Below are 20,148 nucleotides of genomic sequence, written 5' to 3'. Positions count from 1 at the left end.
GAGTGCTTTGAAGTGTGGATAGAATAAAGCAGGAATATAATAATAAATCAAAATGGTGAAAATTATTTTACAATTTTATTGTAGTCTTTTTGCAATTTGTGCATGTGTGTGTATGTATGTATGTGTGTATGGAAATAATTTCCCAACACCAAAGAACGCTGATACAGATACTCCAAATATAACTGATATGTGTCTTCATGTGGACCTCAGCTCCTGATTTTCCATGTTCATATTCACATCCATTCCTGATCTGGGAGACTTCACAGACTGGTTTACAATGATAGAGGATTGTGCCTTCTGGAAAAGCCTATTGGATTATCTCATATCTGACTCTGATGTGATCTGAGTCCAATGCACTCTCAGAGCTCCAGTTTCCCTGTCTAGAAAAGTGACACAAAACTAAATTTATCCCCTTGTGATGATTAAACGGTTCAGCACCTCTGTTCTTTGCCAGACATAAAACACAGTGCACAGATGTGGAGTTATGCTCCATTGTAGGAAGCACAACTATCCCAGTGAGTCCTTCGTTGCTCGGCACTTGGGTCTTAAAGTATCTGACATTTTATTTCTCTTTTAACTGAAATCCCAAGGCTTAAAAGGAGATCCCTGTGAACTTATAAATATGTCATATCGGGAAATTAAGTAGTTGTCGCTGCAGTCTATCCAACTAACTGAATTTTATGGGTCACTGTGAAAATGCATTATTGGCAGTAATAAAAGAAGTAAAGAAACTAATAAACTAGTGATTTATGCAACAGCATAGGTGAACTAACACATGATGCTGACTGGCATAAACAAAGGCCATATAATCCACGGATATGTACAGAATCAAATAGAATTATAAACATAGTTCAAAGGGATGAAACATTTCCTTTTATCTTTTGAGATTTCACTCAGGTCAGACAACTGGCCAGACTGTGTGACTGAAGATAATGGAATCCAGACAGTGCTGATGTTAGGAGCGACACCTTGACCAGTACTGCTTAGTTTTGCATGCAATGAGTGTTCTAGATATTGAAATAGTCTCTCTTCAAAATGATATGCTATCACTGGGACTTTTTCAAAATCTGGAGACACTTAAAATCAGAGCAGTTCACTCTATAAACTATAATTCAATGTAGAATATCATTTGATGCCATCCTGGGTATTTCAGTCATTCTCACATTTATTAATGTATGCTAGAATATTTCCAGATGGAAAAGCATGAAAAGCTTAAATCTCTAGAAGGAGAGAAGCCAATAGTGACAGAGTAGCCATGCTGAAGGCACAGAATGATGCTTGTCGAAGCTGGTGATATTTATGTAGGAATCTTAGTCTCACAACTGTAAATATGTTTAAATGTTTTACATTCTAAAATTTTAGAGGAGAGGTGTCACCACAATTCACTTTCTCTTCTATAATAGAAAAAAAATCCTGGCTAAATAGAACATAATTTGGTAAAGTTCTGAGAGGCAGAAAACCAACGCCCAGGTGCAACCAAAACAGGCCTGGCAAAACATTTTCCCGAGGAGACTTTGTGTCCTTTCATCTGGCTTTAGACTATTGACAAATAGACCCCAAGAAATTGGAAGTCCTCCAGGAATTTGCTGGGGGAAGGAAAAGGCTGAAGCTTTGTGTCAATTACAGGGTGAGCATGTCTCCCAGGAAGAAATATCAGATATCAGATACTTAGTCAGAGCTCCTTGCAGAAGAGACTGGAGCGCAGACAGAGACAGTAGCTGGAAGCACACTTTGACCTACTGCTTAGTCATACATACCTCCTGACCTCTATCTAAACAAGATGAACTTGGGGCACTAAACCTCTGATCCTCTTCTTAATGTGGTCACATTGAATTACTCCCATTTCTAGTATTTCACTATTTATATGTCACTTTACCTGGCTGGTTGAGGACAGGTGTCCTAACTTGGCAGGTTGGGGATGCTAGAGCCCAGGATCTAACCCTATCTACTGCAGGGGTGCCACCTTTTCCTTTAATTTCAAGTAAACATGGTATGTGCCACTACTGTGTAGGAAGGTTGATTTTTAAAGGGAATAAGAATAGAAGGCATTGATTAAACAGATAATTTCTGTCACATTACTTGTACTCTGCATTTGTGGTTTTATAGCATGTCAAACCAGTTGCTTGTCCCTTGTTTCAAAATGCTTTTTAGACTTCAATTTTATTTATTTATTTATTTATTTATTTATTTATTTATTTATTTATTTTTCAGGATTCAGAAGTCAACTGACTTCAAAGATCAGAGAAAGCATTCCCTCCTACGACTTTTTCCCCCTTTTAATATAGTCAACGCTTGATTTAGCTTCCAGTGCCCAACACAAGTTCAGAATACATACAAGAAAGGAAAAGCAAGGCACTCTGCTGGGGGAGGAGCTTGGTACTCAAATTGGCTCTGCTATAAAACAGTGGTATTCTGCTCATCTCAGAAAGAAGTGGGAACGTGTTAAGTAACAGAAATTGTCTCAAAGCCTGTGCATCTATCTGCGCGTGTGCTTGGATTGGAAGAAGGGTCTGTTCGCTGGAGCTCCACGCAGCCAGAAGTCGGAAAGGTAAGAGGTGTGCAAAATCTGCCATTAAGTAGGGGCTAAGGAAGAAACTGCCTGTAATGGTCCCAGAGGGTGAATCCCACAGGCGCTACCTTCCTATCCTGTAACTCTATAGTAAGCCACTTTTTCAAGTGCAAAAAAGCCTTGAGGCAGCTGGTTTTCGACGGTTGGGGGATATTTATTCCTTGCTCCACAGATGGGGGAAAAAATCAGCGTCTGGCAGCCTCTGATTGGTGGAAAAGAAAATGGTGATAGTGGAGTGGGAATGAGGATTTGCTGAGCCTCCCCCTGCTTCTTCAACCTGTAACTCTTCCTTAGTCGGCTCCCCTTTACACCCAGAACCCTTTTAGACTCCTCCGAGGTAAAAACAAATGGAAATCTTAAGCTGTGTGAACAAAAGCAACCCCAAGGGTGTGTGCTCCCTCTCCATTGCCTGGCTCCGCGCACACACACCATTTCAGGCGGTCCAGCTCTCTCGTGTGGCGTCTGGGCTCGTTCTGGAGGGGGATCGCTTAGAGGAACTGGGAACAGACTGAGGCAGGGAAGGAGGGGGATGGGGCAGGAGAGGCGCCAGCTCAAGTTCAGCCACGATAAAGCCAATGGCCCTCTGAACTCGAGGAGAGGCTCAGGCCATCCTCTTTTCCCTCCTTCCTGGGGATCGTGCTCCTGATACCCACAGCCCTCACGCACCGCATCTCCAAACCGTCCCCTCCCTAGGAAGAGGAGCGAAGGCACGAGGCAGGCGAGGGGCGGGGAGAGGCGCTGACAAATCAGCTGCGGGGGCGACGTGAAGGAGCCAGGGAGCCAGAGCGCCGGGCAGCAGGCAGCAGACGGCAGGAGACGGCAGGAGACCAGCAGGTGTTCCCCTTGCCCCTGCCCTTGCCTCTTGCATTGAAATTAGATTGGGGAAAAGAGGAAGAATCGGAGTTCTTCAGAAGCCTAGGGAGCCGGTAAGTACCTGTAGATGGAGCAGCTCTGGGGATCTTAGCTAGCCGGAGCAAAGAGCCGGGACGCCTAGAGGAGACCAACTACAGCTGCTTTGGAGGTGGGGACTGGGCCAGTGCGTGGAAAGTACATCACTCGGCTTTCCTTTCGCTGGAGACATGCCCTTCCATCCTGTCAAAGCCCTAGGGAAAGGCCAGGTTGCCTGTGGCATCTGCTTTTTCAAGCGGAAACGCTAGGGTGTTTCATGTTGAGTGCTGGATGGTGGAAGCTTAGTGCTGGGCATTGGGTGGAATTTGAGCATCCAACTTTCATGCTCCAACCCGAGGTATTTCAGCTTCTTTCTGTAGAGGAAGAAGGGTCCATTTGGCCCATGATTAATAGAAGTGCAGAGGACAGTAGGCAACAGGTGATAAAGGGTTAATGAGCATGGGGTGCAGGGTCTTCTAGAGGATTCCAGCTGAGGACAGAGCTTCTTGGTTGGGTGGTGCTCAAGTGAGACTGCTCAAGTGTATGGACAGCGCCTGCTCTGGGCAGATAGCAGGCAAAGAGCTAGTGGTGGGCAGAAGGTCTTGCAAGATTAGAAAGGCTGGGCTGCAAGCAGTTCCCTACTTCTAGATTAAACAGTTCCCCTCCCTTCCTTCTCCAAAGACTGACACCTTTCTGGGTCTTTTATCCTCTTGCCCCTACTCCATCTCTGTACGCCCACCTCCCATGTTCCTTTTCTAGATAGTCTTTTTACTTTGAATGTAACCTTTGGGCCCTGGGAACTTGATGGGGGTGTCCTCCTCCCTTTCTGCAACTCTACTTCTGAAAGATGTATGTAAGAGCAGTCGAATGATCAATCTGGATCCATCTTATCCTTAAGTGGCATGACTTTTTCCTAGTGTTGAGTGACATAGCTCAAAAATCAATCAACACTGTGCCCAGCACGCCCCACACCCCTCCCCCAAAGAAATTACACTTACACCAGGACTGGGGGGAAGGCATACTGATTTCCCCCCTCAATTTCCTTTCTTTCTCTAGCTGTTTTAAACCTTATTATTTTTTTAATCCAAATTTTCTAATTCAAAATGTATTCTGTATTCTCTAGTGTGGAGCAAAAATACATCTTTAGCCATGGATGTGTTCATGAAAGGACTTTCAAAGGCCAAGGAGGGAGTTGTGGCTGCTGCTGAGAAAACCAAGCAGGGTGTGGCAGAGGCAGCTGGAAAGACAAAAGAGGGAGTCCTCTATGTAGGTAGGTAGTGACACTGTGACTAATGAATTGGGGTGGCTGGTGTGTGGTGTCTGATTCGTGTGCATCACAGCTTCTCAGAAGAGTGACAGCTATGTGGAGGTGAGAGAATATGAACCTGCATATTAGCTCTCAGAAATAAACAGGGACAATTCTTTCTTTCCTTAGATTCATTAATTTTGTTATTTACATAGGGTTTTTATTTGGTTTTCTGTTTCTGTGTATGAATACAGTGAATTTTAAAAATTGGCAACCCATGAAAAATAACCAAGAATATGCTTATGAATCAAAGACATGTATGGCAGTAAGCCTGGTGGCGTTTGGGAAGTGGAGGCCCAAGGACCAGGAGTTGATGGTCATCTTCAGCTACACAGAGAATTTGATGCCAGCCTGAGCTATGTGAGAACACACACACATGCACACTCTCTCTTTCTCTCTCTCTCTCTCTCTCTCTCACACACACACACACACACACACACACACAAAGAAAGAAAGAAAGAAAGAAAGAAAGGAAGAAAGAAAGAAAGAAAGAAAGAAAGAAAGAAAGAAAGAAAGAAAGGAAGAAAGAAAGAAAATGAGCNAAGAAAGAAAGAAAGAAAGAAAGAAAGAAAGAAAGAAAGAAAGAAAGGAAGAAAGAAAGAAAATGAGCCGCAAGTATTCATGGGACTTTGATTTCTTTCATCATCACTATAGGTAATACCTGCTAAGTTTAATAAATTATAATGCTTTAAACAATAGTTTTGCATAATTGTATTTTACAACTGTGAAAATACAACTCCTTTGACCCCAAAATAGAAGAAAGAAAGCAAGTCTTCTTTGGTGGATCTCCTTTTAGGGATCACTTGGTCAGTGGGAACAGCGGGACTTAAGGAACCTCAGAAATGTTTGTTTAGTTCACCTGTCAGAGATCATACATACTGAAGAGTAAGAGGTTGATATTTAGTGCCATTTTTTGCCTGACTGTACACATTGAAAGGAAGGCCAACACTCCCTTTCTCTGTCTTTCCCTGTGTTAAATTGGCTGTAACTTTACAAATCCCTTCCAGTACTTTCATGGAAGGAATAGACACCCATGCACACATGCTCATCCCCAGCAGAGACACAGGTGCACATGGGAGCACAGTTGCAGGGTTCATCTACCTCTCTTTCCTTCTGTGAACACTGTTTCCACCTTCTTAGGGGGGCATCTATCTTGGTGGAAGACTCAAGATAAACATTCAGACTGAAAAGGAGCAGAACAGGTGGCAAAAGTGATGTAGATGCTATCCAGAGTACCAATTGAGGCAAGCCATGCTGACCCTCCAAACGATCAGTGAGGAATTTATACTTGTAAATGTTTTCATGAATGTGTCTTTTCATGGAAGTTTCTAGCAGATCGCCTTTCCTAGTTCTTCATAGAATAATTTTACATTGAATTAATTCTCTTTTTCTACTTAAAACATCCTTTCCGAAAGTCTTGTAATGAGTATTGTAAAAGGAGGGTGTCAGTGAGCTAATTTTAGAGTGTTTTTTTTTTTAAATGAACTGTGAAGTATAATGTTTTAGATAGAATTCAGAATACAAAAGCAGTATTTGTAGATTTGTGGAAAAGCTCAATTCTTCCACAACTACAGACTTGTGACTGATTTTTTTTACTTCAGTTGCGTAAGAAACATATCTGTAGATCACTAATTTAAAGCAAATTTAGAAGTTGTTGAATATTAATTTAGTATATTACTCTTTCTGGATAATAAATGGATTTTGTCAAGTAGAACACTTCTTTGTTTTTATTGTTAATTTCGAGTTTGGGCAAATAAAGTGATTATATTTTTCAAAGATTAATTTTGTTGGTCTCTGTGAGGCCATTATATTGAAAGTGTAATTTTAATATGTCTAATATTATTAAAATTATCAATGTCTGTTATTATATTTAAAACATGTTTAATTAATCAATTGCTGATTATGTTCTGGGATCTAATTAAAAGCTGAACACATGCATAGAGTTTGGGATGAAGAGTAATGTGTGAAGATAAGAATGAGAGCTCAGATATTTGTCAACTTCTGTTAATGTTCCAACACATATTAGAAAATCTGTCATAGATGATCAGCTGTACTGTTGGCTATACTGATTATTACTTAGATAATCAACTGTGCTGTTAAAGTATGAAAACAACCATAGGTAAAAAACAGTGTGACTCTGCCTCCGTCTTTATCAACTCGGAGACTATAGAGAAATGAAAGGAATGTAGACTCTGGACTTGACTTGATACAGACAGAAATTTAATTCAAGACACATGTTGTCTGCCTTTAGCATCTGCAGGAGGTAACTTGATGTCTTTGAGTCTCCTCCCCTTTTTCACACACACATAGTCCATAAAAATGCAACTGCTTTGTAAAGTTAGTAAAGTTATGTAGTTAAGGTAGTAACTGAGTGCACTTTCATATTTAGGAACCTTGAATCTTGTCAGAGAAGTTGTTCAATTTACCTGTTACTCAGTCAACATAATTTCTTAATTTTTATCCAAGATATGAAACTATTATTAATACCTAACCTGAAGGATTAGAAATAATCTGGGCTTTGGACATAGCTCCAGTGGCACAGTGCTTGTCTGCCAGCGTGCAGCACTGGGTTCTATTCTGGTACCAGAAAAACAAAAGATTAAAAATAAAAGGTTAGACGTTATCAAAGAAAAACAATTTAAACTTCAGCACTTATGGCTGAAAAGGCTTGGCAGAAGTCTCATCTCATCTCTAATAACAAATGCCTTGGACAACTGCCTTTCAATGAATTGAAGACAGTGTGCTGATTGTCTCTGTGATATTTGCACAAAAAATTCAATTAACATATTTTAGTTTCATAATCAACAGTCTCAATGACATGATGTATAATTATAAATTGAATTTAAAGTCAAAAAGTTTTCTTCACTTCATGTTAGTTTTATTAATACTATAAAGAAAATCACCTTCAAATTCTGTTTCACTGCTTAGTGAAGAGCTGTGTTCACACATCTAACTCCTAAGTCTCACATGTGAGACTTAACTACATGTTGCTAAGTAGTCAGCATATAAACCAATGATATGACTCATTTCTCACATTCCTCTCCAGTCCGTACCCTTGTAATATTCCAAATAAACAAGACAGGGTGGGGTGGAAGGCAGGGTACATTTCTAGGCTCAGAGAAGCCATTATTATATTGTCCCCCAGCTTCCATATCTTACTTCTTATTTCCTACTTAATGCCTAATTTTTTTTTTCTATATCTTATCAGTTAGATCTCACCTGTAAACTGAAGATAAATTATCATTTATAACTTAACTGATAATTAGGATCACAAAGGTGAGGTATGGTTTGAGATACAGGGCCTTCAAGACTCATTTGTCTTTCATTAAAGAGACATTCCATGATTTTACCAAATGTCAAATTCTCTGTTACTGCTGAAGCAAAGAAGACAGACAAGGGACCAGCCAGTGAGCATTAGTTTTCATTAGTCATGCTTTTTTAAAAATTGGGTATTTTATGTATTTACATTTTAAACGTTATCCCCTATCCTATTCTATACCCCTTCCCCCAGCTTCTATGAGAATGCTCCCCTGCCACCCATATACTTTCACCTCAAGGCCCTGGCATTCCCCTACACTAGGAAATCCAGCCTTCACAGGTTCAAGGGCTCTCCTTTTATTGATGCCAGACAATGTCATCCTCTACTACATATGCAGCTGGAGCTATGGGTTCCTCCATGTGTACTTTTTGGTTGGTGATTTATGGGAGCTCTGGAGGGTCTTGTTGGTTGATATTCTTATGGGGTTACAAACCCCTTCAGCTCCTTCAGCCCTTCCCCTAACTCCTCTATTGGGGTCCCCATGCTCAGTCCAATGGTTGTCTTCCAGCATCCGAATCTGTATTGATCAGGCTCTAGCAGAGCCTCTCAGGAGACAGCTGTATCAGGCTCCTTTCAGCAAGCAGTTCTTGGTATTAGCAGTAGTGTCTGGGTTTGGTGTCTGAAAATAAAATGAAGCCTTTCTTTCAGTCTCTGCTCCACTCTTTGTCCCTGTATTTCCTTTAGACAGGAGATCTTAAAGGTTATTGTAGTGAAGATGAAGGATACAGAAGTGTTGAATTCTCTCACGCAAGCTGTTCTACTACTTGGGCAGGGTGCCCTGCCCACCACCATTTCCAGTTGTGATGTGAATAGCACCTGTCTCATAAAACACAACTTAAACACCTGTGATTCCAGTGCATAAATTAATAGTAATTATTCGAGGTACAAACTTTACTGCTAGCACTTCACCCTAAAAATCATCGCAAAAAATAATGAAAGCCCAATATAATTGGTGACTACAGTAAACTACTTCTTTCAGAATTTGTCCATGGGCTGCCACTTTCCATCTGTTACAAGATTCACACAAAAAGCAGCACCTATGGGTGTGCTGTCTTTTGTAACCTGCTGATAAATCCGTGTGATATTTTTACAGACACACTTCTCAGAAAGGGGAAACTGACCAGCTGAGGTGAAGTCACCTCAAGGCAATAAAGTGCAAAACTCTGGGAGCAATTGGTTTATAGAAAAATAACAGCTGACTATTCAGATTTCAGAAATGTAAATTGAATATTTAATAATTTTGGAAATAGCAATTGGTTCATGTGCGGGTTAGTGTATGTCAACTTGAAAGAAAGTAGAGCTAGCATATGTGGCCTCTAGTGTAGTCCTAGATAGTATGTACACAGTTCAGGGTCAGGAGTTAAATGTACAAGCTTACACTGAGGATTGTGACATACCAGAAGCCATTGTCTCAGAGGAAGTAATGCCTTCTTAACCCCATGCTAAAAGAACTATCAGAGTCAGATCATGGCATGAAGAGTTGTGGTTTGAATAGGAATGCCACCCAGAGTTTCACGAACCTGGTCCCAGCCAGTGGTACTGTTTGGGAAGGAATATGCAGTGTAGTCTTGGTAGCCGAGGTATGTCACAGGGAGAGGCTGTGAAGGTTCAATAGCTACCCATCATTCTCAGTGTACTCTTGGTCCCCTGCTTTTGGATCAATATGCAAGCTCTCCATTGTTCCTGCTGCCCTGCCCTCCCTACACCACTGTGGATTCTAACACACCCAATGTTTTAGGACATGAAAAAGATACCCACACCGTAAAGGCATATGCAATGAGAAGAAGGCAAGCTTTGTTGAAACTACTTAATAAACACGTTGTTTTTGCAAAAATTAAAAATTCTAAACTACAGAATATAAAATAAATATTAGCTTTAATATTTTACCATTTCCCAACATACTTATGTTTAATAATTTGACTAATAGCCCCCTCACCATCCCCTGCTTATACAGTTTCCCCATTCATTGTTAGGTCTTGTACACTGATCAGCTCAGCTTGTCCTCACAGCTCTACAGTCCCTTGCAAAATGAGCAGTGCCTTTGAAATGCACGCAGACAGCACCCATGCAGAACACATGTCCATTCTTGCTAACAAGTGTGCCTTTCTCTCTGCGCTGCTTCTAGAACTTTCTTGTGCTTTCAGCTTCAGCTTCTCCTTCAGAAGCATTTGTATGGGTAAGAACAAGAGTTCGCACCATGTCTGTATCATGCATTCAACAGTACTGAGGGCTTTACTTCAACGATTTCCTTTTATTCTTTTGCCAAGATCATGATGTAGATTTCGTTAACCTTTAGTGAAGTAAAGAGTTAAATCTGAACTCTGTATCGGAGTGGGGGTAGGTGGTTCTTTATTATCAAAATAAAAGTTCTTACATATGCTTTTTTATTTAAAGAGGGTTTAATTGACTCCTTTCTAAAATATTATTTTAAATAAAATAGACAAAAAATTCTCTTAAGGCTATGCATATATATCTTCAAAACTATTTACTAAATAATTTAACATACTTTTGTACATGTACTTAGATTATCTTATTGATCATATTATTCAACTTGTATAAATGCACATCTGAATTTTAAACAATTTTGGAATTAGAAATTACCTCATAGTGTTTGTCAACTTGACAGGAAGTAGAGATATGTGGGAAAAGGATATATCATTTGAGGAAATGTCTACCTCTGATTTACCCATAATAATGTTTGTGAGGATATTTTCCTGATTGACAACTGATGAAGGAGCACCCAGCCCACTGTGGGTGGCACCACCCCTAGGCAGGTGCTTTTGAGTGTTATAAGAAAGCAGGCTGAGAAAGATATGGAGAGCAAACCAGGAAGCAGCATTTTCCTGAGGTCTCTACATCAGAGCCTGCCCCCAGGTTCCTGCCATGCTTGGAGTTTCTACTTTTGGTTCCCTAGATAATGAACTTCCAAACTGGAAGCTGAGAAATCCCCTTTTCCACACTTTGTGTTTGGTCACAGTGTTCATCACAAAACAGAAGACTTTGATATGTACAGGAAGTGTTTACTCTAAATGTTGGTATCTGTACTTTATTACTGAGCAGTTGGCTTCTAGGAAGCTATGTATATGATAGAGTCTTTGTACTAGTTTTTTCCTACTTATTTTCTGTACACGTAGCAAGACATTTTTTTTCTTCTCAAATAGTGCATTTTTAAAATCCACTATTTTAAAGTTTTAAAACTTTCCCCCCATACACTGGCCTAAGTCTTTTTCAGCATATAAGTCCTCATGCCCTTTTTATCCTTTGCATTCTTCTGTGTCTAGATAAGATTATTTTAGTTAATGTTCCTCTCTCCATCTCTTTAGTTCTTTCTTCCTTGTTTTCTTGGTAATATTGGGGATCAAATTTAGGTCCTTAAACCTCAGAAAACAGTGCTGCACTAAGAGCTATGTCTTTATCCCTATAGGATAGCTTTCACTTAAAAATATGTATTTTTATATATTTGTATATATGGTATATATGTATATTGTATATATACACAGATATATAAAAATTTTATGCATGCAGACAAAATTATCAATATTAATTGTACAAAGTGATAGGTCTCATTATGATGTGTGGGTCTCCCCTTTCTTGGAGGCCATTGGCAACTGGCCTAAAAGGCTGAGGGGAGCAGAGGAGGTTCAGGCTTCAGACTACCATAAGTATGATGGATTGACTTCTGGGATCAGCTTTAGTGAGACATAACAACTTAGACAGTGGTAGGGATTTCTGGGTGGGTGTAGATTATTGGCCAGGACTGAGGTGCTGGGGATGCGTCATTTAAAGGAAGAGGAATTCAAAGAATTATTGGGAAAGAGGATGTTGAATCTGTAATCTGGCCATTGACAACATGATTGTCTTTACAGGTGAGGGACATAGATGTCTTATGCCACAGCAAGTAGGCTAAGAATAGGGAGAGAGTGATCCTAACTCCTGCATGTCTAAGGATGAGATTTTTCAGCATCTTGATCACGTCTCACTCTTGCTCTAGGCTAGTTCTGCTGGCTAAACATGCTCACAATGATCTTCCCACAGATGCATTTAATATTCAGGGTTATAGCCACCCTTCTATTACTTGTTTTTTTTTATTATTTGTATAGATGATGCTTTTTATATCTCTTTGTTATTCCTGCTCTTTCATTTTTGTTGTGTATACTCATTGTTCATGGTTCCATTCCATAAGGACATTTTTATGTAAGTATATAAAACATGATTTTTCACAATTCATGAATGTATTTTGATCATAACCTCCTTCTCTTATTCTTTCTCTCCCTTGCTCTTCCTCTCCACTTCTTTAGTAGACCCCAGCTGCTTTTGTGTACTTTTGCATATCTGGGAGAAAAAAATGATGCCATATTTATCTTTGTGAGCATGATGATCTGTCTTTTTCCCTACACATATCATCATTTCATTCTTTTTTATTTCTGACTAAAAGTCAATTATGAAACTCAGTGTGTGGAGAATTCTTAAAAAGTTATAAATAGAATTTCCAGCCATGTCTCTTCTGTGCAATCACCAGAGTCACCATACAAAAATGATGTACTGCATACCCATGCATATTTGACTATTCAACCACAGAGTGTTATGGAAGCAGCCCAGATACTCACCAGTGGATGACTGGAAGAAGAGACTCTGGTATAAATCAAAACCAGAGTTTTTCAAATGAACCTTAAATCTCCAAAATATTTAATCAAAAGGTGGTCATTAAACTGAAATTTTAAGCATTAGAAAGATTATTCTTAAAATGATTAACAAACTTTTAATAATATGTGCAATAGCTATTTATTTGTTTAGTAATGGCTCAAGGCATAGGTGAAATTCTTATTTTACATACAGACTTAGTTTGAAAGTGCCCATAACATGCTGTAACTTAGTATTATGCAAATCACTTAGTTATGATTTTTAATTTCCTTATGTATGAAATGAATACATAAGGTATTGAATGGCTGCATCAGAGGTGAGATGAGGTGAGGTCAATCTGTTCCAGGGGTTGGGCAGATGGTGACATCTTCTTTCCTCTCCCTTGTTTGTTGTGGATTGTGCAGTCTGCTCTGTTGTGCTCTTACAGCATTCTCAGGTCTGCACAGAGAATCTTACTATGCCTGTGTTATCTCCCCTTTCCTTCTCTCTGTAAATTGATGTAGAAAGCATCAAGCAAGGGTTATGTAAAGAGTCATTTTGCTTTGTGCATTGTGTTTTATGTTTTATCTGATATATAAAGGCACAAAACTTTTAGCCTCTGGTGCAGTTCCCATCCATGTTCACATTGTGTTGTCAAGCTACACATATCTGTTGCCTCTAACATGTGTCAGATCTTTATGATACGAACCATTGAAGCTTGTAGCCTTTTGAGCTCCACAGTGCCCAGTTGCTGTCTATGATCTCCTCAGTGGAACAGCACAGGAGCTTCATACTGCTGACTAACTCAACTGGCTACCCACTAAACCCTCTCCAGGATTCCCTCCTGAACTCAACCTGGATAGGCCGGTGCTAGCTTTCCTCTGTGGTGGTGGCCAGATCTTCCCCACTCTAGTGATTTCTGAGTGTGATTGGTGGTTGTTAGTCTTCTGAAGTTATCTTTGTACATTCCCTTCTGAATATCGAGAATTTTTAATTGGCTGCTGTAAATCGAAGGACAGTTTAATATTTATGCATTCAATTTCTTTGTTCTTTAGGTTCCAAAACTAAGGAAGGAGTGGTTCATGGAGTGACAACAGGTAAGCTCTGTTGTCTTTTATCCAGGGGTGATATGCCAAATGCCTTCTAGGCTAAATTAACTTGATGCTTACAGTTCAAGATATGAGTATAAGAGCCATTGTCAGAGGAACATGGGTCAATTTATTTTTTTATGTATCTAATTTTTAATTTTGGTATGGTGAGACAGAGTTTAGCTACACAAGCCAGAATGGCTTCTGCTTCAACCTTCTAAGAACTGGTAGTGCATGTATCACCAATGGACCTTGCATATTGGCTTTGTTTAAAGTTTGATGTTTATGCAATGAAATATTTTTAAATAGACAAATATGGATTAAAAACGTATAGTCCAATATTCTAATGGCTAAGAATGATGGATTTAGATTAGTCAATGGTATTTAATTCTAATAATTTGGTATTTGGGTAGTAGGCTAAATAAATTAAATATAGTGATGTTACTATTAATTTAAATATTTGATGTAAACATTTCTTTTGTATTTAGTATTTATACCATCAGTTATACTGATTAGATATTTCCTCTGTGATTAATGATCCTTTTTAGAAAGTATACTTAGTAGTGTGTTATTTTTAAAAAGCTGTATATTTTTATTTTATTTGTATCCACTTGGCACAACTTCAAAAAGATTTTCAGTAAGACTAAAATAATAAATATTGAACTATAGGACTAAAATAATAAAGATAAAAAATGACAAAGACAATGAATTGACTGTGGGAAGAAAGGAACAGAACAATAAGACGGGAAAAATCAAAGAGAAAATGATAAACATAACCAAGTTGCCAAAGCTTGGTGGTAGCTAAAGTCCCTTATGTCCATTTGCCATGCATCAGACTTCCTTATGTGGGAAAAGTCTTGTCAGAAATGTACTTGATATGATCAGGAACCTTGGCCGTGACACCATAAAACAAAGCAAATACATTGCATTAGACAGCATCACACAGTGGCAACCTGTGTCTTTCCAGTGGCTCTTTCCCGAGAATCATTTGCTGGCCATGGAGGAAAAGAGCTCCTTCTTTTTAGCACACTGATAAAGAATAATGATGCTAAAGCAACATTGAAGCCCAGGAACAAGACCCTTTTGGAAGTTCTTTCAGTTGCTGTCCCACAAAAAGTGCAGATAGCAAGATAGTAAGCAGACTGATTGGTTCCTGGAAGTGGAAACTTAGGCTTGACTCTAATAAGATAGATAAGACAGGTACAGAGTGCTGGAGGCCCACACTCAGAGCCACGATGTTCCAGTTTCCATAGTTGAGGGAGAAGCAACTGGTGAGATTCAGTCTATTGTGAATGCATTGTTCTCTATTGACAACTTTGGAAGTGTTTAATATTCCCTGAATGACAAGGATATAAAGCATGAGTTTTATACTGTGTGGGAAATAGAGTGGGGGCTGGAGGAGCAAGAGAGGTAAGAGGGGTATGGAAAGTTTCTGCAGTAGGCAACATTTTACAAATATTTTCTAGAGAATAATTGTCAGCAAGTTTGCATTTCCATAGTTTTATAATGTTGACAATTTAAATGCCTTTTATATATCATTTTAGTCTATTAAGGAACTTGAAATGCTCCACAGTAGGTAAAGACACATTATATAATATAACCCAGGATTCTTGAATATTTACTACTGAAAGTTCCCTTCCATATTTAACTATATCAAATCTAGTGTTTACAAAACACTATAAGAGACACTTTTTTGTTTGTTTGTTTGTTTTTTGTTTTGTTTTGTTTTGTTTTGTTTTTGTTTTTTTTGGGACAGAGTTTCTTTGTATAGCCCTGGCTGTCCTGGAACTCACTTTGTAGACCAGGCTGGTCTCGAACTCAGAAATCTGCCTGTCTCTGCCTCCCAAGTGTTGGGATTATAGGTATACGCCACCACCGCCCGGCTATAAGAGACACTGTTAAGCAGCAAGGACACAGTGGTGTGGTTGTGGGCATCGTGTACCACCATTCTACCAGTTTAGAACCCTGACAGTAATATATAATATCAAATATACTGTCACAATTAGTCAGACTATGAAGAAATGCATTGTCAAGAAAGGCCACAGTAAGTGCTATTTCTCCCCATCACATATAAATAAATTGCTTAATTTATTGAATAGTATTGGTGCTGCTCAAAAGTTAAGAATTTAGGAACATTTTGAATTCTGGACTTTCAAAGAAGTGCCATTACATATGTTTGAAATGTTACTTAGAAAGGATAATAGAAGTGACTTTGGGAAGTGAGGTCACAGAGCTGGCTTTGACACTGAAATTGTACAGGGATGCTCAGACTTGACACTGCACCTGGCTGCAATGTTTTGTGTCCACTCGCCTCAATGCAAACCAAATCCAATTCACTTGTTGCTATGTGTTATAATTAAACTCCCAATATTTTCTAATTTCTACACTAAATTCATATTCAGTGTTTGGCTGAAACATGTCACTTCTACCTTGCTGTCTTGTTTCTTCAGACTCCTGTTACCTTTGGTATATGTGTCTATAGAAATTGACAGCTGCTAGAAGTGGGGTTATTAAAGTCTCTGTCACACCATCATCTTTTACTCTGTTGTCACTCTTGATTTTCTTAAGTGGCTGAGAAGACCAAAGAGCAAGTGACAAATGTTGGAGGAGCAGTGGTGACTGGTGTGACAGCAGTCGCTCAGAAGACAGTGGAGGGAGCTGGGAATATAGCTGCTGCCACTGGCTTTGTCAAGAAGGACCAGATGGGCAAGGTATGGCTGCCTGTTTTATGCTCAGTGATAACCCTGGACACCATGGTCCTTGCATGCATCATAGAGCATGCACATGATGCACACTGTGGGGAAGGACTGCCTTTAAAGGGCTCTTATTTTGATGCACTGATGTCCTTGGGAAATGTCATGCACACAATAACCCTGATTGTTTTAGTTTCTGGAAGAAAGATATAGAACTAAAAAAAATGTAGTGAACACTAAGAGACCAGTGACATTTCAGAAAGAATGACTGCTTTCATGTAAATGGTAAGTCTGGAATTCCTCTTTATGGCAATAGCAAGCATTTTCATGAGTAATTTCTACTCTGAACTTAGCCAAAAGGTTGAGAAGCAATCATGAGTAATTTCTAAATTTTCAGAAAGAAGATCTTTCATTTGATTTATTTGGAATTACATCATCTCTTATTAAATGACATATTTGCATATGTAACAACTCATTACCAAACATGATTTTGCCAACTGGGAGACTTAAAGTTCATACCAAACACAGATCATGGTTTCATATGGTGATTCTTACATTTTCAGAATTTTAAATTTGCTTCTGGATAAATATGAGGCTGCAGTGACATATTCTAGGTATAATTTTCCTATCAAATGTTAAAGGAACAGAAAATGAGGACCCCTGAAAGATGATGTTTCACAAACCTCATGATCTTACAGTAGGATGAGTTTTGCATTTTTTATGTCACATGTCCTTCTATATTTTTTTGAGCGATTCCAGATTCCCCCCTAAAAAAGCCCATCTCAGTTTCTCTTGCTCTGGGTCTTTGTTAAATGACACCTTCCTTGCAATGCCTAATTTATTTAAAGTTGGAGCTATTCTCACCCATGAAAACCATAACCTTTCTATTCTAATTTCTTCTTGTTTGATAAAGTGTCATTGCATTTAAAATAAATTAAATAATCTACTTGTTTTGAGTATGTTATTTTTCTTTGTCGAGGTAGGCACTATCATAGTGTAAATATTTATTTTGCTTGTTGATACTTCATATGTCTAGGCAAGTTCCTAACTACAAATTCAGTAATGAATAAGAGCTTATTAAGGATAGAAAGAGTGGAGAAATGACAACTTTCTAAGGATTAATAATCATATACATGGTGTAAAGCCATTGGCTATTGACTGATCCAAAAGTTGTATTCAAATGGGTTCTGAAGTAGACATCCTGAAACCCAAAAGAAAGATACTTTCACCTGTGGGCAGACTACTGTGTGTCTTCTCTATTTCACTGGTCCTAGGTGGCAGAACAGACTGGGAAACTGAGGATGTACGTTTCATAGACAGTTCTGTTGTTAGGGCAATTAAATGTAACCCAAAATAATCTAGGAAGTGTTCAGAGAAGTGCTCAGCTGATGTCACCATGGGATTGGTCAAGTCAGCTCTGCTCTGAGTGCAATATGCTTTTGTGGTAATCTCATTTTTGTGGTAATAACTATATCAATGCCTATTTTCCATTTGACATTGTAATCATATGGTTATCTTTATCACACTTAAAATTTTAAGAGACACCAGATTACTATCAAGGAGTCTAGAATTGCAGGTTCTTTGACAATCAAATGAAAACAAGGGAACCTCTTGTCAGAAAAACACATGATCACACATATACAACAAAGCACCAAAGGAAGGCCATCAACAGACCCTCAATTTAAAACCAACTCCCGATGAGGAATGTGGAATTTGTAGAGAGGAAGTGAGTATCAAGTTCCTGAGTGACAGGAGTTCCCTGATGACCCTCACACACATCTATCTGCACATCACTTGCCTAGCTATGCCACCAATACATACCTTCCTTTGTCTACTGATTGAATTGTGCAATACTAGAGTGAGTGGAAAACCTTAGTGCTTTGGAATGTATAAAGGCTGGGAAGCATGTCTCATTCTATTTTCCACTTTGTCTGCACTTAAAACGTGCATTATAAGTCACAAATGGTTTATTAAAACACTTCACATCTTGTCAACTCAGACTTATTTTCTACCTTTTATAATAACAATCCGTATTTTAGTATTCTAAAGCGGAAATCTACCAGTGTTACAAAATGAAACATTTGCAGATATTTCTCCTAGAGGAATTAACTGTGGGCTCCTAAAATTTTCTAATATAAAAATGAAGCCATAAACAGAAATTGCAATAAAAAAATTGGGATAAAACCCTGTTGGTTTGGGGGTTAGATGGTTGATCTTCATAGTATACTGGTCATTTGGTAGCTATGAAAGCTTGTGCTAAGTGCCCAAGACCTATTCTTATGTAATGGGGAGCTCTGAGTTTTGCTACCTTACCAAAAAGCTGGTAAAGCCCAATTTAGAAATGAATTCTGAATATCTACAATAACTAAAGGAATACACAAATAAATGCCAGTAATTGTGGCCATATTTCTTGATGCAAAACATATCCACAGTTTAAATAAAATTGAATTTATTTCTAATGAAATTTGAAATATTTTATTTCATCTTTCAGATTCTAACTAAAATTATCTTGGTGAAAAGAAACAAGCATATATTCGTTAACTTTTAAAATTGATTGTCAGTGACCCCAATTGACCCATTTGTAACAAATAATGATTGTGTCTAGTGCGTGAGAAACTTGGAAGAACAGGGATTTGACCCATAGCTCTCATATACTAATAGAAGGCTAATAGAAGGGATTAGTCACACTGTCTTGGTGGTTGGGTCTCAAGGACCAGCATTTTTTTTTGTAAAGATTTATTCATTTATTTTATGTATATGAATACACCATTGCTTTCTTCAGACACACCAGAAGAGGGAGTCAGACCCCATTATAGATGGTTGTGAGCCACCATGTGGTTGCTCAGAATTGAACGCAGGATCTCTGGAAGAGCAGTCAGTGCCCTTAACTGCTGAGCCATCTCTCCAGTCCTGTTCCCAGCTTTAATAAGACAATTAATTATATTTATGATATTTATTTTTATCTATTTTTCTGAATAACTATGTCTGCCTAGCACTCAGAAGGAGTTCAATGATGATTAATTATATCTATCTTTTATTATTTATTTTAATTAAAAATAACAATAAAATTTAAAATGATTACTCTACAAAAAAAGATGAATGTGTTTATGTCATAACACATGTTAACAGCAGAATGTTATATTAAGTATACATACAACCACAAACTATTATAGCAATCAAGGTAATTAACATAATCAATGACTTAAATGACTGTGGTGGCAGTCAGGTATTATTAACTGTAACAACTGTGTCACATATTAAGTTTCAACGGTATTCCCTCCCTCCCAATTCCTCCCAATTCCTGATAAGTTATGAGCACCATCTTGCCATTTCTTCCACCTTCTAGCCCCTGATAGCCATCATTCTAACCTGTTTCTATGGACTTGATGTTTTCTTAGAATATATTCTACATAGAAGAGAGATCCCAAAGTATATAGCTTTGTTCCTCTGGTTTACTTTGCACTGTATAATGTCCTCAAGGTTTATCCATGCTGTGGCAAATGTAAGGATTTCCCTGTCTGTATAGACCTTTTGAAGGCTTAATAATTTTGCATTTGTACACATATGCACACATCTTTACCCATTTAGCTGCTAATTACTCTTTGGCATGTTTGCACATCTCAACTATTCTGAGTGGTTTCTTTCTTTATGTCTACCAATTCGAT

At 38.5% G+C, this 20,148-nt stretch overlaps 1 protein-coding gene across 2 annotated transcripts in view; it reads left to right on the top strand.

Annotated features, from left to right (window-relative positions):
• The first annotated feature begins 2,365 nt into the window (after positions 1 to 2,365).
• Snca (synuclein alpha) overlaps positions 2,366 to 20,148 on the top strand; it is an 89,093-nt gene continuing 71,310 nt past the window's right edge. Inside the window, exons 1-4 of one of the 2 annotated variants that reach the window (XM_021165283.1) lie at positions 2,366 to 2,548; positions 4,581 to 4,727; positions 13,758 to 13,799; positions 16,359 to 16,501. In XM_021165283.1, the coding sequence (XP_021020942.1) occupies positions 4,607 to 4,727; positions 13,758 to 13,799; positions 16,359 to 16,501 (306 nt within the window). In that variant the 5' untranslated portion in view covers positions 2,366 to 2,548; positions 4,581 to 4,606. Of the gene's footprint in view, positions 2,549 to 3,153; positions 3,496 to 4,580; positions 4,728 to 13,757; positions 13,800 to 16,358; positions 16,502 to 20,148 lie in introns of those variants that run through there. The other variant, XM_021165282.2, reaches the window with a different exon arrangement.

This window comes from Mus caroli, chromosome 6 (assembly GCF_900094665.2).
Source record: "Mus caroli chromosome 6, CAROLI_EIJ_v1.1, whole genome shotgun sequence".
Lineage (NCBI taxonomy): Eukaryota > Metazoa > Chordata > Mammalia > Rodentia > Muridae > Mus > Mus caroli.
Note: the sequence above shows the minus strand (reverse complement) of the source record. Positions and strands in the feature narration are given on the sequence as shown.